Consider the following 26,920-nt stretch of genomic DNA (forward strand, 5'->3'; position numbering starts at 1 on the left):
GCGGTTTCAACTTTACCTCGTTTCATTTTTACAGTTAATGATGAATGGTGTGGGATGTTTGATCAGTATGTTTGAACAGTATGTAGACTGTGTCAAGGCTCTGGCACTGAGTAATAACTGGATACTTGGCAAAATATCTAATTATACTGGACTATTTGACTCATTGCTCTGAAGTGTCAGAGCAGACACACCAAGTTTAATGTGTGTCATGACAGACTCATCTGAACACAGGGCAGCTTTCAGCAGATCCGCCCCTGGAGAGGAAACGGACGCACTATCAGCCTTGTGTGTGTGTGTGTGTGTGTGTGTGTGTGTGTGTGTGTGTGTGTGCCCGCGCACGTGTGTGTGAGAGAGAGAGAGATAGATAGAGGGAAGGAGGGAGGGCAAGAGCAGGTCTCATCTGTCTGAAGTCCATCACTATAGAAGCAGCTTCATTTCTTCCAGACGGAGCCGAAAACATCGATTAAACCTTCAGCAGCGCGTTAAACTGAGCGGAGGGTTGACTGATGAAGTTTCACACTCACCTCTCAGCGGGAAGTGAAAACGATCATTTGCATGTTCATTTTAGCGCGTTCAACACCTCATCGTTAAAAGTGCTGTCGGATATTATAAGTTCATCAGTCACATCTGCATTTAGTCCGAACATCAGGAACAAGACGGTGAGTCATTTTAACCAACACAATGTTTTGTTCTAGTAAAACCTGGATTTTAAATGTTGGAGTTAAGATGTATTATAAATTCGTTCAGAGTTAATGCGATCTCAGTCTTTATGCTATGACTACCTCACACATGTGGCAGACCAACAGTAGTGTGTGAGCTGTACAACAGCGGAAAGCGTGTAGTGACTGTGGTTAAAGTTGTCCGGTTTCCTCACCTGCACAGTTCAGCGCAGTGAACACAGCTCTCCTGCAGAACAGTGAGTCTGTGAAGTCCCTGAACCATCACCAGAGTTTCAGAGTTATTACTAAAGCTCGTCCTCGTTCAGATAAAAACACCCTTGATCATATAAACCAGGTGGTCTCACCTTCATCGAGCTTTCAGGAGGGGTGGAGCACAATGTTGTGAATGCCGTTGTAACACTCTCCTAATAAAGAAAACAATAAAGCTGTGAATACAAGACTTAGACAAAGGGTGACTCTGCAAACCAGGGACTCAAGATGTAGTAATAATAACACGAATGATGCATCAATTAGTTTATATTGTACTTAATTACTGCAATTTCTCAGTTATTAACTGTCAAATCAGTTAATAAAAGTCTGAAAAATCAATTGACACATGATAATCCTGGGGATTTTGATGCCACTCAAGAGTCTGGAGCCGATTGGTTTCATCACATTCACCTTTATGTTCGAGCAAAATATTTATTTCTGGAGAAGTTGGTTCAGGCAGGGTTAAATCAAGCAGGACTAAAGTTGATCCAAATCAAATCCAGACTGAGTCTCGTTTTAATCTGCAACAGAGGACAAAGACTAACACCACCTCTCACATCTTACAGGTTTGAAACATTATTTTCAGAAAGACCCATATATTAAAACTAAACCAAAAGTGCCAGAAGCAGCAGAAAGAAAAAGAAAGATGCACAGTAGAAACAGTGACAAGTTGCAGAAACATGACAAGAAAGCCAACTCTTCTGTCACAAGGTTTTTAGCACAAAAGGTTTATGTAGTGGAAAAAGTTGTGTCTACATCTCCTCAGTATGATATGATGTTAAATGATCAGTTCCTGCATCGTTATCAGTCTCTTCTTTTCCATGTTAAGGGCCCAGAGTGTCAATTACCACAACTAAATTCACACAAACAGGAAGTCACTGGGGGTCTACAGCTACTTGTTTTCAGGGCCTTATAGTGTGTTAATCTGACCACAGGTCTGAGTAGAGCTATAAAGACAGCATCGCGCCACACAGATCTGCTTTCAGTATCATCTGCAGAGTAATTCTTTGTGACTCTGCGTGGAGGCTCTTGCTCAGAGGCTCTGCCGGAGCTGCTGGTGCTCACGGACGCATTCTTGTCAACACAGCTGCCTGTGCTAGATGCTGCCAGTGGCCATGTTGTCACTTTGATCGTACATCATTCCCGCACAGTGACAGGGCGGCAGGTTTCCTGTGTTTCCTTTCAAATGGCAGCAGTTGGCAGCAGCCAATTAAGTGATTTGTTTTCTTGGTTTCTTTGTGGGCAAATTCACTCAAACTTGAATAGATTTGTGATGGCACCTTTTAATTCTTAATTCACATACTGATTATACAAAACATCTGAATCGTGTATCTGAACACAACCATATCTTCAAATTTCCCTTAAGTGGCCAACGTGAACCAGATCTGGTCCTTAAGAAAGACCTCACTTCCCCTGGTTTCACTATTAATCCCTGGAGCTTCACTGATGTGTTTCATAATTCCATCTCAGGAAAGCTTGTTATTGTAGGATGCATTGCTAGCATGGGAGAATCACTGCTGTAGTTTTCAGAGATTCATTATTTCCTCTACTGTCCTCTGGGATTTTTGTTTTGGACTCACCGCTGCTGCATAAAACATTATAACACGCTGCAATATAACACCCAAACTCCACTGACATCAAGACAAATAAATACCCGGGGCTCACAGGAAAGAGACCAACACAAACTTTATTTGTAAGTCAAATAGAATGAACAAAAAAAACGTCCTGATAGCTATCATCCTTGAAATAACAAGTCTTTGGTATTAATAAAAAGGTCTCATCCGACCCAAAGGGAACAGCCTGACTGGGAGAGCAAAGACCTCTGTGTTCCAGCACAGCTGTTATCTCCTAAAACTCTGTATAACCTCAAGAAACATTCCCTCTGAGGGAATTCAGTCCCGCAGAAACAGCAGATTTCTATTTGTTAAGCCTTTTATGGCTGATATCAGGGAATCTAACTACACGTAATGACCAGGAGCCATTTTTATGCAACTTAGAAGAATGTCAGGAGTAAAGTTCTTCACTGTGACTGAAGAAAAGACACATTTACGGATCACACAACAAGCACCGGCTGCAAATAGTGACTTAAAACTACTGTACAGTGATTTAAGATTTAAACATATTCCCTTGGATGAAACATTGTTCATTACGATTCATGATGTCATACAGTCCTTTCAAAACACGCCTCAGAAGGTGTGTGCTCCTCTCTGTCTCTGGCAGTCATCTAATTCTTCAATTAGCTTTTATTCTTAAACTTCCAATAACTAGAACTAAATGAATACAACAAGCTGTAAACAGACTGTGGTCCAACACGGTCCTGTGAGGACGGAGGTACAGCTGGTCCCGTACAGGTTCAGTTTGGACTGAGGAGGCGGGACTCCGCAGCCCTGCAGGCAGTCCTGACAGGTGTTTCGAGAGATGTTCTCATGTCATTTTTTTTCCTTCCTGATACCTGAGCTTGTGTATTGGCTGATACTGAGTTCTAATCTGAAACCATTGCATTTTTATTTTAAATACACAGCTGAAAACTACTGATCCTGTATGGATGATGGATGATTGCTGTCATTGTTGCACAGCTCAGGTTAAACCGTTTGTAAAACATGAACAGATACATTAATCCTTCTTTTATTTTCTAATTTGACCTCCTATCTTAAAAAAAAAAAAATAATTGAAATAAATAACACTTGCTACACTAGTTCTCCTCACACGAGTGCCACCCCATCAAAATGAAAGCCTTGCATTCAGTACACGTTGCCTTTTTACTGCTGGGACTTTCCAGTGTAACATGTTTCCAAATTACTGACATATTGCTAATAACTAATGTTACTCTATTTACTGGAAATACTCTAAAAACAGTAGCTTCACAGCAAAACTTCCCTTCTGTTTTAGAGTGGAGAAGAAGAATAGATTTCTGGGGAAAATGCTGTTTTATCTGGATGTGAGGCATTTATGATACAACTCCAGTAGCTCTGATGACGTGTTGTCCTGAGTGTACAAACCAAACTTTTCAGTCTTTTTGTCGTTAAGCACTCAGGAATTCATGTGGGCTTTTAGGGCTTTTTAGCTGGAAAATCACATTGTCATTTTCTGATGAGATCTGTGCGAGTGAACCACAACAATAAAGTAATAAAACATGAGGCCAAAGGCCGAAACCAAAACAATTAGCTGAGAGATACAGCAAGAGCTGCGGTTCTGTCAGGAGCTTTACAGCCACACTGACAAATTTATAATATAAAAAAAAAACCCCAAAACAACCTAAGTTGTGTAACACACAGTACATGGTGTTGACATGGTGTGTGTTTGTGTGTACTATAACTGCATCACATGTCTTGTCTAAATTCACTGGGGACTGCAGATGAAAATGAGCTTTAACTCTGGGCAAACAGTAACTATGGTAAATATCTGACGCAATTGTGTGTCTGCTTCACTTCCTTCATTGTCAAAGCATTTCCTCTTTTTCATTTCTGCACCTCTTCAGCCATCAGACAGAATCTCCAGCCACATAATGTTCCAGTGATCTGCGTTGTTGGCATCATCTCGGCACCCTTGAGAAGTTCATGGGAAAAAAACAGTGAGGGGAAGGACCTAAGCAGAGAGGACAGCAGAGCATCTCTTTTCACCAGGAGAGCATGGAGGCGACTGTGTCCTGCGTGAGGGCGACGGTGGAATGATAGATTATTGTGCGGTTGAATAAAGCTCTTGATCAGCTGTTTTGAGTGGAGCAGGTGTGGAGGAGCCGCTGCAGCTGCTTGGAGACGCTGGTGGATGTTTGTGGAGGTGAGGAGGCTGAGATCAGCGGCTGCCAGGCTGCAGCTATGGTCGTTGAGGCGAGGTTTCCTCCCTCCTCATCAGTGACCTCGCCGTTTGTCTCACCATGCCGGACGTCCCCGCCGCCTCCGTCCTCTACATCATCCTGGAGCTGCTGATTGCTGTGTTCTCCGTGCTGGGCAATGTGCTGGTCTGCTGGGCCGTGTGCCTCAACAGCAACCTGCAGAGCATCACCAACTTCTTCGTGGTGTCACTGGCGGTGGCAGACATCGCCGTGGGCGTCCTGGCCATTCCCTTCTCCATCGTCATCAGCACCGGCTTCTGCTCCAACTTCTATGGCTGCCTGTTCATCGCCTGCTTCGTCCTGGTTCTCACACAGAGCTCCATCTTCAGCCTGCTGGCCATCGCTATAGACCGATACATCGCAATCAAGATACCTCTCAGGTAAGTGACCCGGAGGACACCAGTCTGCACACTTTGTTATCCGTCAGAGAGAAACAGAGGGAAGTTTGCTCCCATATTCTCATAAGACTCTTTAATTTAACTTTCCGGATTAGTTATAATGTGTTAATAAGAACTTTTGGGTTGCCAGGTTGTCTCACTTGAACTAACATCTATGTATATCTGCAAATTTCCCCACTCCCACTGTGGGACAAATTTAAAATAAAAATCTTATCTTCATTATTAACATGGACTATGCAGACTTGATAGAATAAAAATGATGTATTAACAGTGATAGCTGCACATCAGAGGGATCATTCATAAGTGTGAAACCCATGATCACAGAAAAACCACCAAAGAGATTATTCACAGCCTGGCAGCCCAAACTTTCTGCTGAATTGTTTAATTAATAACTGATATATAAAGCATTAGTAAATTATTTATTAACTATTAAGAAGACTCGTTAAACCCTTTATAAAGGTTTTCTTTATCAGAAAATGGTATCAAAAGAAAAAGATGTTTTAGGAAACAAAATAAGAATTTAATTATGAAACAAAAAGAATGCATTTAAAATGTACCATAACTTGTTTTATTTCTTCCTCTTCTTCTTTTCTGTTTCTTCTAATCTGTTTCTTACTCTCGTGCAGCGAAGGTCTCACAATAATATTTCCTTTCTATCAGTAACGACATGACTTTTGAACCAGAAAGTCTTGGCTGAGGAAGTGTGTCCAGAAATGGCGTCTCCCGCGAGGCCGTGTCCCCCCAGAGCAATCAGCAGAATATTGCTTTAATTGCTTATACAGACTGTGTAACCCTCCTCTGAGCCTCTGTGTAATCTTACTTTATTACTTTGCTGTTAAAACATGCCGCTTGTCAGACTGTTTATGTTGAACGTCAGCTTTGATTTAGCATTCAAATCTGCAAAGTATGGTACGTCTACAGCCATTAAACCTGTCACCTAATGACATGCCGACCAAAAAGGGGGATGCTGCAGCTCAGGCCGTGACCTCATCGTACTAAACCATTCACCCTCGGTCCCGCATCGAGCTCGGCCTTCCTTCTTTTCACACAGTCTCCTCCTCCTGCTGAAGATACGTGAGGGTTCGTCTATGTTGTTTTTTGCATCCCTGATGGGGGGTTGTTTTTGCAGCATTACCCTTTGCACTTTAACATCTTGAGAATGCGATGGAAACGAGCCAAATATCTCAGCTGCTCTCCCACACTTTGTTACAGGCGCACTCAAAATAGACTCTTCCTTTGAGGAGTTCTGAAAGACTTTGTTCATTTATCTTTTTTCTCTTTTAGTTCCAGGATGATAAATGCTTCCACCGAGTAATCCAATCAGATGAGCCAATTATAAATCAGGAAATCGCAAATTCATTCACATGATATACAAAATACGATCAATTCAGAGTACACTTTTTATTAGGGGTTTGCTTCAGGGGTCAAAACCACCCTAAGGTGGTTTTGAGCTGATGCTCGATGTTTATATCGTCTCCAGGTACAACAGTCTGGTGACAGGCCAGCGAGCTCGAGGCATCATCGCCATCTGCTGGGTTTTATCCATCATCATCGGTCTGACCCCAATGATGGGCTGGCACAAGCTGCCCGGGAGCAGCAACAGCACCTGCAGCCCCGGCCTGATGAAGTGCCTGTTTGAGGAGGTGGTGGTCATGGAGTACATGGTCTACTTCAACTTTTTCGCCTGTGTGCTGATCCCTCTGCTGTTGATGCTGGCCATCTACCTGTGCATCTTCATGGCAGCCCGTCACCAGCTCAAGCTGATCGAGGTGAAAGCGGTTCATGGGGAGAAGTCGCGCTCCACGCTGCAGAAGGAGGTCCAGGCTGCCAAGTCTCTGGCCATCATTGTGGGGCTGTTTGCGGTTTGCTGGCTGCCGTTACACATCATCAACTGCTTCACCCTCTTCTGTCCTCAGTGTCCTCGTCCGCCGCTCTGGATCATGTATGTGGCCATTATCCTGTCTCACGCCAACTCCGTGATCAACCCCTTCATCTACGCCTACCGGATCCGGGAGTTCAGACAAACCTTCCGTAAGATTATCCGGCGCCACATCCTGGGCCGGCAGGAGCTGCTGGAGAGTGGCAGCAGTATGCGCAACTCCACCCACAACAGCATCACAGACTCCATCAGACTCAAGGCCAACGGCCTCAGCTTTCAGCTTTTCACTGAGCACAGCAGCAGCAGCAGCTGTGAGAGCTCCTACCACTGCCCTACTCACGTCTCTCCTGTAGGGGGAGGCCTGGTGGCGGTATCCCACCCCCCTCTGTCGGTCATCATCTCCCACTGTCCTAAGATGGAGATGTGTCCATTGCAAGCCCTCAGACAAACTCAAATCCCAGTGGCTCCTCATCTGCAGTTTGAGGATGACTGCAGCGGACCAGCAGTCATGGAGGATAAGGACAGACAGAACCTCGGCTCTGCCCAGGTCGCACCGCTGTTCAACAAGCAGGACAGGAGGAGCTACTTCAGCGAGGTGGCAAAGGTGTCCTGACGCAGGGACGTCAATGTCAAAGGACTGGGATAAATCCCGATCCACAGTGGAACTGGGAACACTGTAAATTGATCATGGACAACGAATGTCACTGAGATAACTTAAATCTCCTCACCACAAAAAAACTGCCTCCACAATTTAAACATAGTGACTTTTTAATTTAAACCATTCTATTTTTAAGGTGCAGGCACTTCACACATCAGAAGCAGCTTCAACATCACGAAATGCTTTCTCTTTCTCTTTGTGAATAGTTAGAGTTCATTGATGCACTTTGACCAGTGAATTTGTGAGACCGACCAAAGCTCAACATATAGGAGAGGGACAGTATAGAAAAAGCATTGATCGTCCCTCTTTGTTCGACTGCAGGTTGACAGATGCCCCCTTGTGTGTGAGTCAGTTTGCCGTTTCTGATCTCAGCAGCCCTTTAGTTAAAGACAAATTTTATTATTAAATTATTGATACTGTATTTTTTTTTTAATTTTGAGGGATGTTGATGTTAACACTGTCTGATGGATTTCACCACCATTCTCACCATTATTTCTTAAACAGTAATGCAACATCACTTACAACATGTTTTAGCTTCCTCCCGTCCTGTCGCCCTGCAGGATGCACAGACACCAACCTGCCAAGCAAAGTCATGCTTAGAGATTTCTGTCGTTCACATTATAATTTCAGCTTTTTCTGCAGCAGTTTATGTGCATCACCAACAGAAATGAATGGGTTATGGTTTTATTTTGAGCCCTGTGCTGTTTCTTATTGGACTAGAAAGATAAAGGACAGTACCTTCACCAATGATGGATAAAGCTTCACATAAACCTCAGAGTTGGTGATGTAATGCTGAAATGTAACCTTTGTATTTTTGTGATAATGTGACTTGATTGTTTGCTTATTTAAGTCAAATTTATGATGACCTCTGACGCAGTTTGATGGTAAATAATTTGTAAATGATTACATTTTAGACTTCAGTCAAACTCATGGAAGAATTTTCTGTTTCTTATTATTCCTGATGATTTCATCCTCAGTCCAGTGCAGCTATTACCTTCTGTGTTTTCACGAGGACGCTGGCACAAAGTCCTGTCTTGAAATAAACCATTCCATTGTTTTCAAAGTGTACGTACTGTATTTACATCCAGCAACGGACATGCAATGTTCCCAGTCATTCAGTAGCTGTAGGAACGGTTCCAGGCCGCCCGTTGGCTTGTCACCAGACCGGCTCATGTTTCATATCAGATCTGCGAGTCCACAGAACTGAACCAAAGATCTGGTTTGCTCATTCTGGGAAATGGTTAGTTAAGCACTCGAACTATCTTTGGAGTTCTTTATTTTCCCAGCTTTCATTGCAATTCCCTTGTGAGTTCAGGTTACAGGGAGCAGAGTCTACTTCTTTTTGAAAGCCTCCCCTGAGGACTTTAATGCTTTTTTAAAGATTCACCACAGAGACCTCCTGAGTCCTCGTGCTCTGATTCGCTTGTCCCCTCAGCTGGGTCATATGAAGATTTCATTCAAGATTTTTATACTTTTGCAGCTCTATAGGAGATCTGGTGAGAAAACTCAGTTGTCAGTGCAGAAGATCCATACATGCTCTCTTATCTATTTGTAAATCATTTAGTTTAAAGCTGCTCTAATAAATATTTCATATCAAAGGAATATTTTGACATTTTGGGAAATACGCTGCTTTCTTCCCTACGGTCACCAATCAATACTAAATATGGAGCTACAACCATCAACCTTAACGCTTACCATAGTGGGAACAGAGCAAAGAAGTAGGTTCTGTAATGGAGTTTGTTTTTCTTGCAAACTGAATAGTAAACTTGGACCGACTCCCTCAGCTCCAGAATCAAGATGAAAACTCTCTGTCACAGGTATCACAGCAGAGCAGAGTCGGGTCGGGCCATTCAACGTATTAGTTCCAATCTGTGGCGGGAAACAATAAAACCTTTTTTAGTTGGTCTTGACATCACTTCCCAACAAGTAGCTATAAAGTCCAGAGTGTTGGTCTGTCTGTGTGTGGAGACTCCATGGATACAAACAACAGCAGTCCCTTGTCCTCTCACTTAACAGTCTTCAGCTCTGAAAAGGAGGAGAAGAAGAAGAAGAGGATGTAAACTGTGTGTGTGTGTGTGTGTGTGTGTGTGTGTGTGTGTGTGTGTGTGTGTGTGTGTGTGTGTGCCATCTCGACAACATGCAGGCCAGTACAGCCTCTCCCTCAACACTTATTTAACAGCCTCTATTGTTGCACTTTGTGTCCAGTCCAAGCTTGTTGCTCCCTGGGCTCAGATGCTTTAAGCTGCTGGAAGTGGCAGCACCAGAGGAGTCAGGAGCAGAAAATGTTTGTCACTATTCTGTTTGGAGGTTAGTAACGTTACTGGATATATCTATCTAATCAATGTGGGATTACATATATTTGAAGTTTGATTATTGTATTTGAGTTTCCTGGAAAACTGCAACATATAATAGATATGTTGGTAAGTAGTTGCTTTGTTTCAGCAATCAGTATTTAGTTGTGAACTGGTTTGTTTTGCCAGAGTAAATGTCTGAGTACAGGGACAAGAAAGACACTTGTTTTATGAAATAATCAAAGTGCAAATTTTCTGCAATATTCTAAATATCTCGACAGACAGCGGGATGGAAATGTTGAATCTCAACTGTAGGCTGATAAACTTCCTTCATCATCTAAAGGAGAGGTGCGGTCTGGACTTTAAAGGTGAAATCTGTAGTGGTATAATTTCCACTGGGACTAGGGGTCAAATGTCCCCCCTTACTTTTCAAAATACCATTTTGGCCCCTTCACTTTTATTAGTGGATTTTTTTGTATGAAAGTCTGTCTGAACCTTGTTCTCTTACTGACCATTGTCCAAGTGAAAGAAGATTTAAAGATTTAATGAAACTGTTGCTGCTCATCTGAGTCTCAGTCAGTTCTTACCTTGTGCTCAAAGCAAAAAGCTTCAGAGACAGCAGCGAGTAGAGCTGCGAGTGCTCTGCAGACTAGTTTTGCCCTCAAGTGTTCCTCTAAATTTGGCCCTAAGTTACTGGTGAAGCTTCTTGGGGCTAAAGCAGCACAGTCAAAGTTGTTATCAGGTAATACTTTAATTAGTTAATATTATGCCCTCAGTCTTTGACTGTGAGTCAGTCAAAGGTAAGACAGTAAAGCTCAGTGCTCTTTGTTGTAGTCATGTTACATACATTATCTATCATAAAATAAAGTAGGTTTCAGTAGGTCTGCATTCACAATAGAGATGTTTACTTTGCATTTATTTTTTGTTGATACTGTTATTATTATAGAAAGACCACTTTCCCATTCACTTGAATGAATCTGTAACTCTGTCTCTCTTATTATCTCTCCCTACATATCTTTACTAGGTGTACATCATTAAGAACAACTAGTTAAACTTTAGTCTAATACAGTGTTGCTATTACTATGTCCAACTCATTACATCAATAAATAAATAACAGAAACATGTTAGTATAATTCAATACAATTCAACAGCATCACAAAGTGCATCCTCCAAATGTCCAAATCTCCAAAACTGTACTACACTATACTACACTATACTACACTACACTACACTACACTACACTACACTACACTGCACTACACTACACTGCACTGCACTACACTACACTACACTACACTGCACTACACTACACTGCACTACACTACACTACACTGCACTACACTGCACTACACTACACTGCACTACACTACACTACACTACACTGCACTGCACTACACTGCACTACACTACACTGCACTGCACTACACTGCACTGCACTACACTGCACTACACTGCACTACACCACACTGCACTGCACTACACTACACTACACTGCACTACACTACACTGCACTACACTACACTGCACTACACTGCACTACACTACACTACACTGCACTACACTGCACTACACTACACTGCACTACACTACACTGCACTACACTACACTGCACTACACTGCACTGCACTACACTACATTACACTATACTACATTACACTATACTAAACTACATTACACTGCACTATATTATACTATACTATACTATACTATACTATACTACACTACACTACACTATACTATACTATACTATACTATACTATACTATACTATACTATACTATACTACACTACACTACACTATACTATACTATACTATACTATACTATACTGTACTATACTGTACTATACTATACTATACTATACTATACTATCTATTACTGATTTATTGCAGGAATGTTAAACTGAACTGGCAACTTTGCTGGACCTGTATTAGCTAAACGCTGTATCATAAAGCACCTGAAGAACCAACTCCCATTTTTTATGTCAGAAAAAGTCAATTAGCCATTACTTGAATAAATCATAATATATAGATAATAAATATGTACATCTGATAAGTATTGTAAACCAATGTCATGTACTGATTAACAAACCACTACATTCTTTTTGATTAATTATGTAATAAGAACTAAAACCCATGACATTCTTGTCGTAGAGTGCGTGGACCTGATGGACAGCAGTGGTTCAGTGATGAACTTACAGGCGAAGCAGCACAGCGAGGCTCTGGCCAGCAGCGTGCTGGTGGAGAGACAATGCTACGTCCTCCTACAAGTCTGCAGTAAGTCCATCTACTCCGACCTTCAGCAGAACTTTAAATGTACAAATGCCCAGATAAATAAAACATTTTCTCAGTCTCTGGCCTGAATGGTTTGATTCCAAGTTTGAATAGGCTGTCTAAGATTTGGAAAAAGGTCAACAATGATAAGTGACTGCACAAACAAATTCTGGTGCTTTTTAATCTTTTAGAGGTACCATTAATGTTTGACTGACACAATCATTTTCATCTTGCACGGTATAATTATAACTTTGGAAGGAGAATGTAAATAAACATATATAATAAAAGTTGTTCTTAAGTATATAATATTTTGATTTTGGTGGACATAGACTGTTTTGTGGGAAATGTCTGATGAAATATTCTTGCCTCTCTGTTTTATTACACATTAAAGTTCATGACTTTACTTCCCTTCAGATGATGATACTGGGGGTCAGAAATACGTGTCTCTCCTAAACAACCACAGCCAGAGTCATCCTGAGTTTACAGGTAAATACAACCATCAACCACACAACAGAGGAGAACATCAATACTGAACCGCACTGACTGACCAGCAAATTTGAAATGGCTCTCTGAGGCCACCTGCTGGTGAAACCCATCTCTACAATTAGAAAGATCTCCACACAAGAAATAAGTTAATTTTATTTGTCAATTCTTCTGATGCAGAGCTGTTGAGGAAACTGTCAAACCCAAACAAGGGGAGGGACAGAAAGATGAGAGGAGGATGGACACAGAGGAACAATCCGGCCAAACAAACCAGGAGAAAAAAAAACATCTCTGCAAATAACAAGAGCCACCGAATGAAGTAGTTTCTATGAGTCATAACACTGTTCTGTAGAAACCCTGAAACATTTACACATAAATAGACCAGGTATATCCTGTATTTATGCATCTACCTATTTAAGTCATCAGTAATAGGAATTTGGCAAATCTATGTTTTTCATTTTACCGACTGAGTTGTAAGTTCTGTAACGGTAAATACTAATTATTATACAACAGTTAGTTCCGACCAAGTAATTTGATTGGACGAGAGGCATTACATGAGTGCTGAGATAGAGTACAAAGCACTGGGACTTTTAACTACGTGTATCACTCCGCTTCACAGCTGTTCTATTAGCTGTTAATCAGCGTCACATTAACGTTCGTTGTCTCTCTTATATTGTAACAAACTTTGCAAAGATTAAAATGTTTCCAGAAATAACATTTGAATTAAATGGTGTGTGGTTGTCAGAAGAGGATGAAGGGAAGAAGCCTGGATACTCCAGCGCACATCTGAGGTAACGTGTAGACAAAGTAGCAAGCTAGTGTGCACTGTGCATGTCAGGAAAATGTTTATGTTGCTTAGCAACAGTCCAATACCGGTCCAGTTGTGGAACTATTTGTATTAGCGTTGCCAAATAAATGATAAAATAATAATAATAATAATAATAATACATTATATTTAAAGGCGCCTTTCTTGGCACTCAAGGACACCGTACACAGTTACACAAATTGAGAATAAAAACACATTAAGAATTAATTAACAACAATAAAAATGAAATATAAAAATAAAAACAATACAAAAGTGACAGTGCAATTGGCATCAGATGGAAAAGGCAGTTAAACAAACAAATCATAATCTGTTGTTGCTCATTTAACTAAAATGGCGCTCGTAGAACTGTTGTATAAAACAAAAGGTTCTGATGTTGTACTGAATATCAGTAATCAGCTGTGATTCGGTCATAGGTACGAGGCTGAAGACAAGCACAGCTGATACACAGCTGATTACTGATATTCAGTACAACACCACAACTTCGAAATGAAAAGAAAAGGTTCTCATAATGACGGATACCATAAAATTATAGATTAACTGTTGTTACATTATGAATGAATGTTGTTATTTTTATTTCTGTAGGATGCAAATTGTTCGGTTTGTTTTCAGCTACACAGCCATTACATGTGGGAGTTATTCTATAAACTAGATTGTGTGGTACAATCTGCTTTAATTTAGCTGTGCATAACTTTTGACTGTGAACTCTAATGTTATAACTAGGACAACTTTGAACTTATGAACAGCAGGTTGCAACACTGACAAACTGTACAGACTATGGCTAAGTTCGAAATCACTCCCTATTTACTTTGGTGCACCACAGGGTGTGAGTCCATGAGCCAAGTGTCTGTGGTTAGTTCACATCTGTAACAACAGCAGGACAGAGAGGTGTTTAAACAGGAGATATTACAACTAGAAAGTTGAATTTAAATTACTTTTAAAAAGAACATTTGTGAGTTTTATGGATGAGGGTGAAACTGTAGTTTTTTTTCTGTGCACACAAAGTAATTGTTGTTTGACTTTGTTAAATTCACAAAGGTTTCTAGTAGCAACTGCTCTAGTGTGTGTCTTTTCATGAGTTCTCTGTGTTGGTCTCTTCGTTACAAAGGTTAGTTTTGATTTACTGTAGGTCCTGTCTCAGCTGATCCACATGTAAGTCCTATTCCTTGGCTTTATTCTTTAGCCGAGCTCAATCTGTGCTTCTTTCAAAGAAGTTGTGGCACTAAAAAGGGTTGAGTGCTTTTAAGTACCTTATGCTTGTATTATGTTTTTGAATCGTCAATGGTACCACTTTCTGATAAGGCACTCTTTTTAAAGGGTTTATGAGATAAACCCTAATCTAACTAACCCTAACTAATCCCATATGCAAATGTAATATATATGTACATACTGAATTTCCATATATGCATATATGTGTTTCTATTGTATATGTACATATAAAAATTGTAGACGAAACCTAACCCTCCATATATTGACATATATATCTAGCCAATACAAACTGTATGTTTCATAAACACATATCCATCGCAAAGCCTCTCAATATATTTTCACATTATAAACAGTAGGGTCCAAAAGTCTGAGACCACTTTCCTTGAATAAGAAGATAGACATGTTTAAAATTAATGAGAAATAAATACAAAAAATAAAACATATCGACACCCTCTTAAAATAATGGCCTAAGTCATTTTTTCAGGTTTTTCAGGAAACACAAAAAACTCAACAAAAGAGTCACACTTTTGACATAGGCCATTATACAACCGGGGGTAGAATTGCATGTTCCCCTCAACTGAGGATTCAGGCGATTTTACCAGAGGTGGCCAGCATCATGAGGGGGTGATTTAGGCAAAAAAAACATTTTTGTCAAAACATGACTTAGGCCATTATTTTAGGAAGGTGACGATATATAAATATATAGATTTTTTTATATGTATGTCTTTAAATAAACTTGCATAAATGAATAAAAATATATAAACACATATTTTTTTATATAGAACACACATGTTGCGAGCTTACTGTATATGTTCCATGTAAAAATGAATCATATAGGTATTTCTTAATATACGTACATATATTAATTGACTGTGAAGGAGTCACTGCTCCAGACTTGTTTGTGTTCTTGCAGATGAACCCTCGGTCGAGCCAAGTCCAAGTCAGGATCCCCTACATATTTCAACAGTGAGAGGACACCTTTAACACTGTGTGTCTTTCTCTGCCTCTTCGACACCTTATCATTCTTTTCCTGCTCTTCCTTTTCTGCCTACTCTAATTTACTTTTTAACACATCTAACTGTCCAACAGTCTACAGAACCCTTTTAATTTTCTTACCAGAAAGACAGAGGTGTTCTGCCTCTGTCTTTCTGGTAAAGACAGACTTGTCCGTATCCTCTCCCAGCAATCCTGCAGTGACTTGACCTCGTCCTCAGGCCTCTGATTCACACTCCTCACCCTCTTCGTTGGGACATAAATTCCTCTCTCTGACTGTACACTGCTGCTTTCTCCATCAGAATTAAGTCCGCTGTCGGTTCTCATTGAGGATCCTCTTCATGACACCAAAGTTGTGGTGGCAATTCATGTCTAGTATAGACTCAGAATCCAGAACATGTCTTTGAGTTTTATCGGTACACTTGCAGACGGGCACTTGACCCTTCACAGAGTCTGTGTCAGGCTGAGAGCAACTTCCTATTACCATAAGCTTGGTTTACATGGATGAACAGGAAATAGATACAGTAGGTTATCAAGACTTCCCCACATTTACTTGCACTTGCAAAACAACTCTATGAAGAAATGAGAAAATAATTTCGTAACACAGCACTTAATTGCTGATCACAGCATTTAAACTGCTGGTTATTGTATTTTTCCCAAGTGGCAAACTCAGAGGCTGAAAAACAAAGCCAACACACAAGTACCAAAAACTGCGCTTCCTCTATTGACCACTAGGGAGTTAGCATGACCTTCCACAAAACAGCCACTGGGATTTTTTCGATAGGTTTTTGGATTATACACGTTTTGTTCAGCAGGATAATCTTCATAAATAAACACTACTTTATGATTTTTAAAGCCTGAATACAATAATTCAAAGTAAAAAGCAAATGTAAACGAGCTTTTGGGCAGTTGTCTTTCACAGGTGCTACTGCAGTAGGCCTCATTAAAGCTGACCACAGTAGGCTATATGAGACACATCAGGAGAAAAACACCGGGACCAGCACACACACCACTGTCATATCAGTCATCACTGCCAGTTTAAAGTTTAAAGGCCAAAAATGAACCTGAACCACCTCCCTCTCTACGGTCACGAGGCCCTGAGTGTCCATGGAGTTGTTCAGGGGGTCAGCAGAGACACTTTTGACAGGACTCCTTTCACAGTTGCTCTGAAACAGCCACAGGACAATTTCACTAGAAACATTGTTTTCTTTGTAACACTTAAGTCATAAGGGCAACTGTCTCCTGTGGCAACTTCAAGCCACGCCCCGTCCCATACAGTGTGTTATGATTGGCTGGGTCGTACAAGACAGCCCACTTTTTCTTCTTCTTTATGTTGCAGCTCATTACCTGGCCATCTGCCGGCCGTTTTACCCTGAAACCGCTGCTGAAGATACTTTATATAATATATTTTTGGTTTTCAAAACATGACAATTACTGTAATCTTAAAAAAATGTTATTTTCACAATCACTTGGGTCGCATAAAAAAAAAAAAAAAAAAAATCCTGCTCTGAATAATACTTTTTTTTTTAATTCAAGTTACTACTTGTCGCCTGCTGCCTCTGGCAGCCTAATAAAGTTGTGCGTTGCTTTTCTGTGTAGGCCAAATTCCAACAAACAAACAGACAGACAGACTGACAGTGAGTCAGACTCGCGGCGGAGAAACTTGGGTCAGTTAATGTTCAACTTCCGCAAACTGCAGCAGGAGGGTTAAATGTGAACTCCGTCACAGTACGTGAAAACACTGAGGATTATATAACGAGCGAGTCAGATAAAACGTGTAAACAGAGAGTCCCAGCAGAGAGCGGGCCGCGCTGCTGCACCTGCTGTGACGCTGTGAACCCGAAGAAACCGCAGACATGTCCGCGTGTGAGTTTGAATCCCTGGAGAAAACTCTGGAGTCTCACCTGCCGGAGCCTGAGCTCACCGAGGTCAAACGCATCTTATTCGGGAAGGAAACAAAGTGAGTATTTGGCAATTGCAGTGACCTAGACCTACGTTATTGTCTTTTAAATGAATTTGTCCTGGGTAAATGATTAATTATTATATTGCAGCATTGCATTATTAATCTGCAGCGAGGACTTTGAGTGGACTTCAGTCAGAGCTGCAATGTACAACACATGCAACCTTTCACCTGGTCAAACACAGGATTTCTCAATAAAAAGTTCAAAACTTCACACAGGCAGTTTGTATGTCCTCACCATTGTCTATTTGCTACAAACTCAGTAATAAAAACAAACTAGTGCTGCAACTAACAATTATCTTCATTATCTATTAATCTGTTGATTGTTTTCTTGATTCATTAGTTACTTGCTTGTCAATAAAACATCATAACCTTGATTATTGTACACATCTGGATTATTTTAATTTTAAGTTTACCGTATTGATTTGTGTTGTATGTGGTGCAATGCTATTTGAGTTTATCATATGATTTCATAATTAGTTGCTGTACTTTATTATTTCATATGAAATATGCAGGTGTAACATTTAAATTGGTTATTTACAACCCCTTCAGCGTGGAGCATTTTTGGTTCCCATCTGCCATTGTTTGCAGTGGGACAGGTGTGAATGTGACAGTCTGTTGGATGCACATGTCCAGCTAATAGCAGATTAAAGTTGAGTCAATTGTCCTGCCGTGTCAGTGGTGATTATAGAAGACAGTTAAAGAAAATTGTAGCCTGCTTATCACCCACAGCCCAGAGAGCCTGGAGAACGCATCTGACCAAGAAATACAGGTGACAATATCATTAAATAATGAATAATGCTGATGTCCAGCCAACTGTCCAAAAACTCAAAGACATTCAGTTTACTATATAATAAAGAAAAGCAGTAAATACAACCAGCAAATATTTGTCTTGATTTTTCTTGATGACTTAACTAATTGATTATTAAAATACTTGCTGGTTAATTTTCTGTTGACTAAGCAGTCAAAGCCTTTGCTTACTTCTCACTACTGACACAAAGCCTGAGACACACAGACAAAGACATTTTAACATGAAATAAAGTATCTATCTATCGATCTATCTATCTATCTACCCTCTGCCCATCATCTGTTACAGGAAGTTGGACCTCCCTCCGAGTGCTGTGGAAGCTGCTTCTGAGCGTGACTTTGAGCTGAAGGGTTACAGGTTTGAGGCTACGCAGGAACAGCTGAGGCCGGCAAGGAAGATCCGGGTTGGACTCATTCAGCACCATGTTGTTCTGCCTACTGACGCCCCCATCATAGACCAGGTCAGGACTTAGACACATATTACAGACCAAAACACATGCTCAGAGAGACCTGAGTGGGGTAGAGATGGACATGATGCAGTAAGACATTTGATAGAATGGATTTCTTGAAGTGTTAATCCTCTGCATGTTCCCACCACAGATCAATGGCATGCACAACCGGATTGGTGAAATGGTGGAGGTAGCAGCCATATGCGGTGTAAACATCGTCTGCTTTCAGGAGACCTGGAGTGAGTACTTTCAGGAGTCACAATCACAGCTGTAAAATGATATTGTAAATCAAATGTTCCCAATAAAACGGACTGACTGACTGTTTCCTGTCCACAGCCATGCCCTTTGCTTTCTGCACCCGCGAAAAAGAGCCATGGACAGAGTTTGCAGAGTCTGCTGAAGAAGGAAACACCACACGCTTCTGCCAAGAAGTGAGATACACAAGTGTGCCACACATAAGATTCACTGCAGAACATAAGTCTAAAAACGCTATTTCTATTATTAGCTGGCCAAAAAATACAACATGGTAGTCGTTTCCCCAATTCTGGAGCGAGAGGAGCTGCACAACACTCTGTGGAACACAGCAGTGGTGATCTCCAACTCTGGAAATGTGCTGGGAAAGAGCAGGAAGAACCATATTCCCAGGATTGGAGACTTTAATGAGGTTAGTGGGGGATCTCCGTCAAACTGTATGATCCACAGCAGCTGTGCAGAATTAGGTAAACTGCTTTGCTCACTGTGTTTTCTTTATGCAGTCCACGTATTATATGGAGGGCGACACTGGCCACACAGTGTTCCAGACACAGTTTGGGAAGATAGCTGTGAACATCTGCTACGGGCGCCATCACCCTCTCAACTGGTTCATGTACAGTATGAACGGGGCTGAGATCATTTTCAACCCCTCAGCTACTGTTGGAGCCCTGAGGTAAGGGACTAAACAGAGGGAGTATTATTCCTGTCATGGCTGTATTAAAGGGATAGTTTGGGTTATTTGACGTGGGGTTGTGTGAGGTAGGGTTAGGGTTACTCAGCTTCACTCAGCTGACCTGCAGCTGCGGTGTAACACCGAGGCACGCTTGTGCTTAGGAATTCGGTAGTTCAGCGTTTGTAAAAATGTAGTACCAAAGGACGGGTGTCTAAAACACCGCAACACATCGCTCTGCCAGTCTGCAGGTGTTTCCTGCTGCCTGTCCTAACTAGCAGCGCGCTGATCTTAATCTACTACAGGTAACATACTGACTATGCATGACTACCTCACACCACCCCACGTCAAATAACCTGAACTATCCCTTTAACCTGCTCGAGGGCCCCACACTCCTGTCTGTGCACTGTGTTCAGTATTCCTACGCTGGTAGAGTCATGTCTCCATATTTGCTGTGTGATTATTTTATTAAACATTAAGTAGGTGTTTTAGTAAGGCATATTCCCCAACTTCAGATTAATCAAATTACTGTAAATTAAATTAGTAATGTCAATGGTAATGTTATTATCACTTATTGCTGTCGTTATATATTGAAGTTGTCATTATATATTGTTATATTATATTTCCATCAACCATAAAGGTATTTCTTTTCTGCAGTGAGCCCATGTGGCCAATAGAGGCCAGGAATGCAGCAATAGCTAACCACTGTTTTACTTGTGCAATCAACCGTGTTGGGACGGTAAGTCCACCGTAATCTGTCTGTACACACCACTGTCATATCAGTCATCACTGCCAGTTTAAAGTTTAAAGGCCAAAAATGAACCTGTCTCATACACAGATCCTAATGTGTCTCTGATTAATTCACAGCATATGAAGTAATGTTAAAAAAAAGTGTCTTTGCATTCTTGTGTTTGATCCAGGAGAATTTCAAAAGTGAGTTCACATCTGGTGATGGAAAAAAAGGTATGAGATTTACCTCACATAAAGATGCTTTTATTTCATTTAAATTTGACTATGGTACAGTATCGTATAGTGAGGGGATGTAGGTGAATATAAAATTACATTGTTAAAGCAAACCTGAATGTTACTCAACCTTGAAACATATAATCCTGTAACCATGACGTTTTGTGCAGTGTATAAGTAATTGCCTTCAACTAGCCTACTTCATTTTACTTCATTTTTTCCCAGTCAGTCAGTTTTGGTCCCACATACAGTGACTGTGGAGCTGTAGGAGAAACAGTTTAAGACGGCTCTCCTGTCTTTTGCAGCTCACCATGACTTTGGACACTTCTATGGATCCAGTTATGTGGCTGCTCCTGACGGCAGCCGGACCCCGGGGCTCTCTAGAACCCGTGACGGACTACTGGTGGTAGAAATGGATCTCAACCTGAACAGACAACTCAGTGACAAATGGAGTTTTAAGGTAAATTCAGCGAATCCTCACATTTCAGAAGCGAAGATGGACCCATGAAATGTTGCAGTGTCAATGTCAACTCGTTGATAATTTAATGATTTCAGCTCTAACTGTGGATGTTGTTGGGAAGTTTAATCTATAAGCTCTTCATATGTTTTGTTTTTATATAAGCTATATGATATATGTGAAGTAATTATAGCTGTCAAACATTACTGTGGAGTCAAAAGCACAGTATTTCTCTGAATTGTAGGTGAGTAGAGGGACATGAAAAGACAAAACTCAAGTAAAGCATAAGAGCTCAGAGCTGTGCTTATATTCAGTAGTGGAGTGAATGTGGTTACTCTCCACCACTGCTAACAAAGCAACATATTCAAGAATTGCACATATGATTTGAGGAGGCACTCATGACTGGATGCAGTTATTCTGCTGTGATAAACATAGCTGCTGACTGTACTTTACTTTGCAGATGACTGGGAGGTATGCTGAGTATGCAGAGGAACTTACCAAGGCTGTTAGACATGACTTTAAACCCAACATAGTGAAGGAGTAGAAGACATCCCACAGATTTACTGTACATTAACCGGAGTCCATTTCAGTACTTGTGTTCATTTATTGTTCCGTCAAATCAAAATCTGTAACACGGATTCATTTTGCCACTGTTGATTCTCATAAAACTAAATTCAAGGCCAAACCATAGGCCTGTTCTTCATTTCAGGGTGAGTGAGTTTGCGTGCTTTCATTGTTGACGATTTGACAAACCCGAATTCTTCAGTTCTGAGCAGCAGGATTAAAGTTTTTCTGAAATAGTTGTCAGAGAATTGAGTCCATATTATGAGAACATGCAAATTTTGCTGAACAGTGGCCATTGGAGCTACACCTGACTGTTAGGGGATAATGCCTAATGCTGCATTGCAACAGTAGCACAATAGTGATGTCATTTACATAGCTATTTCTATCTTCATGGTTGCTATTCGCTATAAGATACTGGTCATACCAGAGAGGAAAAATCTTTGTTTTTTTCTTTTAAAAATGTTTTCAAGGTGAACCCCACATATTCACTCATTTTCAGATTTGAGACACCGCTTCTTTTTCTTAGGAAGCACAAACAGAGAAATGTCGTTGTAACCATTGATTTAAATGACAGCATTAAGGGCTGTGTGTTCATGTACACTGGACTGCCCAGTTAACTGTTATATGTTAGGGTGGTGAAAAACACTCATGTCATTTTTAGAACAAAACATTTAGTGACTGCACACAATCCCTCACATAACAAACTGACTTGGGGATACTATGAGCAGATCAAGTTATCAGACCAATAAAAATACAGCATTTAATTATGAGAATTCAATGGGGGTGGGGGTTTGTCATCAAGTTAGTTTCACAAATGATAAAGTTCTTATAATTTACTGTACAGACTTTAGGTTTTCATTTCATAATTAGAAAATGCTTGAGGGAAAATACAGAGGGTACTTCAGCTTCAAACAAGGGCACTGTTGTAAGAAAAAAAAACAAAAACAGATGAATAAAAGGAGAATTAACATGATCAGTCTAGTAACATATGAAGAGCAGCTCTGTTTCTATTCCCTTAATAATGAGATTTAATGCTGTGGTGCCTGATTAAACATCCATGCGCCAGTAAAACTGCCAAAGATGGAGCATGTGTTCAAATCCTTTAATTGTAACATATAATAAATGCAGATCTATGTTTAATAAAAAATAAAGTTTGTGGTTTTGAATGTGCAGTTTAGTCTTACCAAAAAGCACAACCAGGAATTAACACTTTTTATGGATTCAGAAAAGCAATTTCATGATAAAATGTTCAATTTAAATAACACATAATTATATCTGATATGAAAAGTGTAGTGCAAAAATGTATACATAATACCAAAAATAGAAATAAAACTGAGTGACAATGTGTAAATTAGCTAGTGTTCACTGCTTTCCACAGAGAAAATTACACCTTTGTCCTTCCACATAATCAAAACAAGCAAACAATGCATTCACCTCACCAGTATGTTGCCATGGACACAAGCTGTTGAGACATTTGTTTTCCCTGTGAAGTGAACGAAACCGGTGAGTTCATGTTTCAATGTGTCCATCCACTATCCATGTTCTTCTGCAGGCAGATTGAGACCCATAGACAGACTATGGGAGTATTGCATTGAACTAGTTTTTTCATTTGTTACGCATGTCACACTTGAGGGCATTAATTACCTGAGACTCTCAAAGCACAACCACTACAACTCCTGTTTTCCCTGTTGATTGAATCATCTGAATAAAAAGTGAGTAGGGGGTGAGTTAGGAGGAATCCTACAAGGGCAAGTGGAGGTGAGGGCGGTGACTACAGATGAATCCTGTCAGACTTCAACACTGAACAGAACAATTAAATTTTCTATACAAATTGTTGTCATCATCAGCCCTGAATTATATGAACACTATTTCCTGGTAATTCTAGGTTTTGATTCCCACATTTCATCCACTGTAGTTTCACAAGTCTGAAATCCTCTGCTCAAAGTCTGACATTTCAGTAGATTCTATCTATGAGCAACTGCAGTCATTAAAATTCAACAAAGACAATAAAATTCCTTTGAACTATCTGCTCATGTCAAAAAGGGAAATAAAAATAATAAATAGATTTTGAATTATTCGCTGTTAATCTATCACAGGTCAAGTAGTACTGACGGTGTAAGAGGGAATAAGAGAGCGGTGATTCTGCAGCAAGTGTTAGAGATCTTTTTCCTGTGAGCAGTCGGGCTTATTAGCACCAGGGGAGGATAGTCCAGGGGATCTGCTGACAGTCCAGGACTGGAGACCTGCAGCAACATGATATCAATACAATGATGAGCTGAGGAAGAGTGAAATCCAAATCCATCATCACTGTCCATCAACTCTCCTTAAAGATGAACAGGATATCCTCATCTGTCCCATAGCTCCGCCGAGCCTCCTCAAAGTTACTGACGCTGGTGCAGCACACCCCTAAAAAACACACATAAACACACCTGTCAGTTCCAAACTGAACACATTACTCATAACTATCAGTCAGGGGATTACAAAACCACTTTGGTCCAAAAATATCTCAACAACTATTGGCCGAAGAGCCATTAAATTTCCTACAAATATTCATTGTTTCCAGATGATGAATCCTACAAACTTTGATCTCCTGACACTGGTGAAGGTTGGTGTTTTGAGTTAAATATCTCAACTCCTATTGGATGGATTGCCACAAAACTTGGTACAGACATATTATTAGACAATATTTTATTCCACAAACTATTGCTTTGAATTAATTCAGTAATGGTTTCCAGTACATCCACAACTCAACAGTCTACATTGCTGACAAGATCAAGACTTCGAAGCTGCTGACCGAAAATGGACTAAAATGTGCTTTCATGTAAGGCCACAACTAATAATTATTTTCATTTTAAATTACTGTGTGAATTGTTTTTTTTTATTCACTGGTTAATTGTTTAGTCTATAAGATGTGTGGAAATAATCAAAAATGTCTGTTCCAAGTTGTCAGAGCCCCAGTGTGGAGTAGTCTTTATTTATTGTTTTTTTGTTATGACCAACAGTTCAAAAGTCAAATTGTTGTGTAATGCACAAACATATGAAAGAGAGACAAGCAGGAAATCCATAAAGTTGCGAAACTAGAAACCACAAATGTCCACAAGCATTTTTGCTTGACAAATGACTTAAGACGTCTAAGTGATTATCAACTTTGTTAGGAATTAATTCTCTGTCTATCAACTAATCTCTTTAAATACAGAGAAGAGAAACAGGTATTATGCCGTGTCCCGACCTCTAACTTCTGACATTGTCTCTTGGTATTATAATTTCATAATATTTTTTTCCCTGCAGCCCATTGTTACTTTAACTGTTTTTTTATTCAAATACATATGCCACATTCAGCTTGTGCTTTGGATATATGAGATTACTCACTATCAGAATACGCAGGGTTGTTGTAGAAAATACAGCCTGTGGTCCTGTTGAAGCCACACACGACCACAAAGTGACCTTGGTACTCTGGCTTCCTACAGAAACACTTCTGACCCACGGGCAGGAAGCAGCAGTATTTGACAGGTGAGGAGCACAGTTCACACGTCAAGACGACAGCGTTGACCAGCACTATGGCAACGTGGCCCTGCTCCAGATGAGCCTGGATTTCCTGAACAGTTACGGAACTACAGAGAGAAAAAAAACACAGATACATTTAACGTTAGGTTTACTTTGTGTAAATCAAAAACAGGTGGCTTCTCCAAGTGAATAATAATTAACAGAAAACTCACCATTTCCTCACCACCACACCTTTGCTTTCTGCTTTGAGGAAGAGCTCATTCACTCTGTCTTCTTCTGTATCAAAATGCTTCTTATAAAAGGACTGCAAACCACACCAAGAGAATAAAAAGACAGTCACACACACAGGCCTAAAAAAAATGTTCAAATAACTTCAAATTAGAACAGTACTGATAGCTAAGACTATGTACCTGATTCCTAAAACCCTTATCAACGCCCAGAGTCTGCGTGCAAAAGCAGTGTCTGATTCCTAGATGGCACATGAGGTAGGCCAGGTCAATAGTCCACACACTCTCTGTCAGCTTCAGCTCCCAGCATGCTCTCTGAAACTCCTCGTCACAGACTGGGTGGAGGTACCTGCATGATCGGACAGTAAAAGATGTCCGTGAATTCCTTTGAGTAAACTACAGTGCACACTTGTTGCACTTGTAACATTTACAAATGTAAGGCAGTTCAGTGTTACTACAAGGTACAGTGTCAATTTGTTTTGTGTAGAGATGATTCATTATTACGAGGACATTTAGCTGAGTACATAATGCATAATGGTCGATATTTTATGATTTAATAAGTAAGCAACTTTACTGTGCACTTACTTCAGGACCATCCTGGAGCAGGCTAATCCACAATCCCAGTGGTACAGCTGCCGAATGACAGGCACATTCAACAGGATGGCATCCTCTGAGAAAAGCCGTGGTGTCATTATTACTCTTTGCAAACAACTCAAACATTATTAAAAGTGCAAACTGACGATGCTATACAAAAGCAAACTATGTTAGCTCAGTTATTAAGGGTGTAACATCGGTTCATGTCACTCACCTGTCATTCTGCTGTAATTTTTCTTTGACAAGCGGCCAACTAGCTAACTCCAGACAAGCTGGTCAGTCTTGTTTACAGCATTGAAAGCTGGGTTGGGTTTCCTCATCGAGGCTAACTCGAAGAAACCAGCTGCCCAACTGCAACTTTAGCTGTTAGGCTAACAGCACTAACTAGCCTGTTTCCTGGTTCGCTGCTGATACAGCCAGGCTAGCTCCTCCACAAGCACCACTACTAGACATACAACGACTAGTTAGTTAAACAAGTAAAGGATAAAAAAAACAAAAACTGAATTCTGGCAAGTTTTTATGCCAGCGCTGCCATCTGAAGGGCTCCTCTGCCTCACTCTGTTGTTTGCTAGCACACTGAGAAGCCTCTTGTGTTTGGTCGTCAGCTGAAGCCGTGCTGCCCCCGTGCGGCGCGGGGGAGGCATCGCTCTGGGACTCAGACTTCATATATAGATACAGAGCGGTGACAAATTGAAGGAAAAAATAAC

General features: G+C 40.5%; 4 protein-coding genes across 5 annotated transcripts; 3 read left to right on the plus strand and 1 right to left on the minus strand.

Annotated features, from left to right (window-relative positions):
* Positions 1 to 378: 378 nt before the first annotated feature.
* Positions 379 to 8,753, plus strand: adora2aa (adenosine A2a receptor a). Its single transcript, XM_056377487.1, has 3 exons — positions 379 to 659; positions 4,408 to 5,141; positions 6,640 to 8,753. Exons 2-3 carry the CDS (start codon positions 4,804 to 4,806, stop codon positions 7,649 to 7,651), a joined length of 1,350 nt encoding a protein of 449 aa, XP_056233462.1. The 5' UTR covers positions 379 to 659; positions 4,408 to 4,803; the 3' UTR covers positions 7,652 to 8,753.
* Positions 8,754 to 9,782: 1,029 nt separating this feature from the next.
* Positions 9,783 to 14,616, plus strand: LOC130169529 (uncharacterized protein C22orf15). The gene is made up of 5 exons (XM_056376368.1): positions 9,783 to 10,003; positions 10,269 to 10,355; positions 12,139 to 12,261; positions 12,673 to 12,744; positions 12,922 to 14,616. The coding sequence occupies exons 1-5, from the start codon at positions 9,979 to 9,981 to the stop codon at positions 13,062 to 13,064; spliced, it is 450 nt and encodes a 149-aa protein (XP_056232343.1). The 5' UTR covers positions 9,783 to 9,978; the 3' UTR covers positions 13,065 to 14,616.
* A 2,822-nt stretch (positions 14,617 to 17,438) lies between these two features.
* On the plus strand, positions 17,439 to 22,027 carry upb1 (ureidopropionase, beta). 2 transcript variants are annotated; one of them, XM_056376365.1, is made up of 10 exons: positions 17,484 to 17,726; positions 18,823 to 18,994; positions 19,134 to 19,221; positions 19,319 to 19,413; positions 19,488 to 19,646; positions 19,738 to 19,907; positions 20,562 to 20,643; positions 20,825 to 20,867; positions 21,173 to 21,327; positions 21,785 to 22,027. In XM_056376365.1, exons 1-10 carry the CDS (start codon positions 17,623 to 17,625, stop codon positions 21,866 to 21,868), a joined length of 1,152 nt encoding a protein of 383 aa, XP_056232340.1. In that variant the 5' UTR covers positions 17,484 to 17,622; the 3' UTR covers positions 21,869 to 22,027. The 2 variants fall into 2 exon arrangements, with proteins under 2 accessions (XP_056232341.1, XP_056232340.1); XM_056376366.1 differs by lacking the exon at positions 21,785 to 22,027 and having other exon boundaries at positions 17,439 to 17,726; positions 20,825 to 20,866; positions 21,171 to 21,316.
* Positions 22,028 to 22,975: 948 nt separating this feature from the next.
* Positions 22,976 to 26,766, minus strand: gucd1 (guanylyl cyclase domain containing 1). Its single transcript, XM_056376367.1, has 6 exons — positions 26,428 to 26,766; positions 26,205 to 26,289; positions 25,803 to 25,968; positions 25,605 to 25,696; positions 25,258 to 25,499; positions 22,976 to 24,294 (listed from the first exon to the last, which is right to left on the minus strand). The coding sequence occupies exons 1-6, from the start codon at positions 26,432 to 26,434 to the stop codon at positions 24,203 to 24,205; spliced, it is 684 nt and encodes a 227-aa protein (XP_056232342.1). The 5' UTR covers positions 26,435 to 26,766; the 3' UTR covers positions 22,976 to 24,202.
* Positions 26,767 to 26,920: the final 154 nt, after the last annotated feature.

Source organism: Seriola aureovittata, chromosome 5 (genome assembly GCF_021018895.1).
Source record: "Seriola aureovittata isolate HTS-2021-v1 ecotype China chromosome 5, ASM2101889v1, whole genome shotgun sequence".
Classification (NCBI taxonomy): Eukaryota; Metazoa; Chordata; class Actinopteri; order Carangiformes; family Carangidae; genus Seriola; species Seriola aureovittata.

Coding starts and splice junctions, on each gene's coding strand:
- adora2aa (XM_056377487.1), top strand. CDS start 4,804: ATGCCGGACGTCCCCGCCGCCTCCGTCCTCTACATCATCCTGGAGCTG. Junction 5,142..6,639: donor GCAATCAAGATACCTCTCAG/GTAAGTGACCCG, acceptor TATCGTCTCCAG/GTACAACAGTCTGGTGACAG.
- upb1 (XM_056376365.1), top strand. CDS start 17,623: ATGTCCGCGTGTGAGTTTGAATCCCTGGAGAAAACTCTGGAGTCTCAC. Junction 17,727..18,822: donor TTATTCGGGAAGGAAACAAA/GTGAGTATTTGG, acceptor CATCTGTTACAG/GAAGTTGGACCTCCCTCCGA. Junction 19,647..19,737: donor GGATTGGAGACTTTAATGAG/GTTAGTGGGGGA, acceptor TTCTTTATGCAG/TCCACGTATTATATGGAGGG.
- gucd1 (XM_056376367.1), bottom strand. Junction 25,969..26,204: donor TGCTCCAGGATGGTCCTGAA/GTAAGTGCACAG, acceptor CCGATCATGCAG/GTACCTCCACCCAGTCTGTG. Junction 24,295..25,257: donor CAACCCTGCGTATTCTGATA/GTGAGTAATCTC, acceptor TGTGTTTTTTAG/GGGTGTGCTGCACCAGCGTC.
- LOC130169529 (XM_056376368.1), top strand. CDS start 9,979: ATGTTTGTCACTATTCTGTTTGGAG. Junction 12,262..12,672: donor CGTCCTCCTACAAGTCTGCA/GTAAGTCCATCT, acceptor ACTTCCCTTCAG/ATGATGATACTGGGGGTCAG. Junction 12,745..12,921: donor GAGTCATCCTGAGTTTACAG/GTAAATACAACC, acceptor CTTCTGATGCAG/AGCTGTTGAGGAAACTGTCA.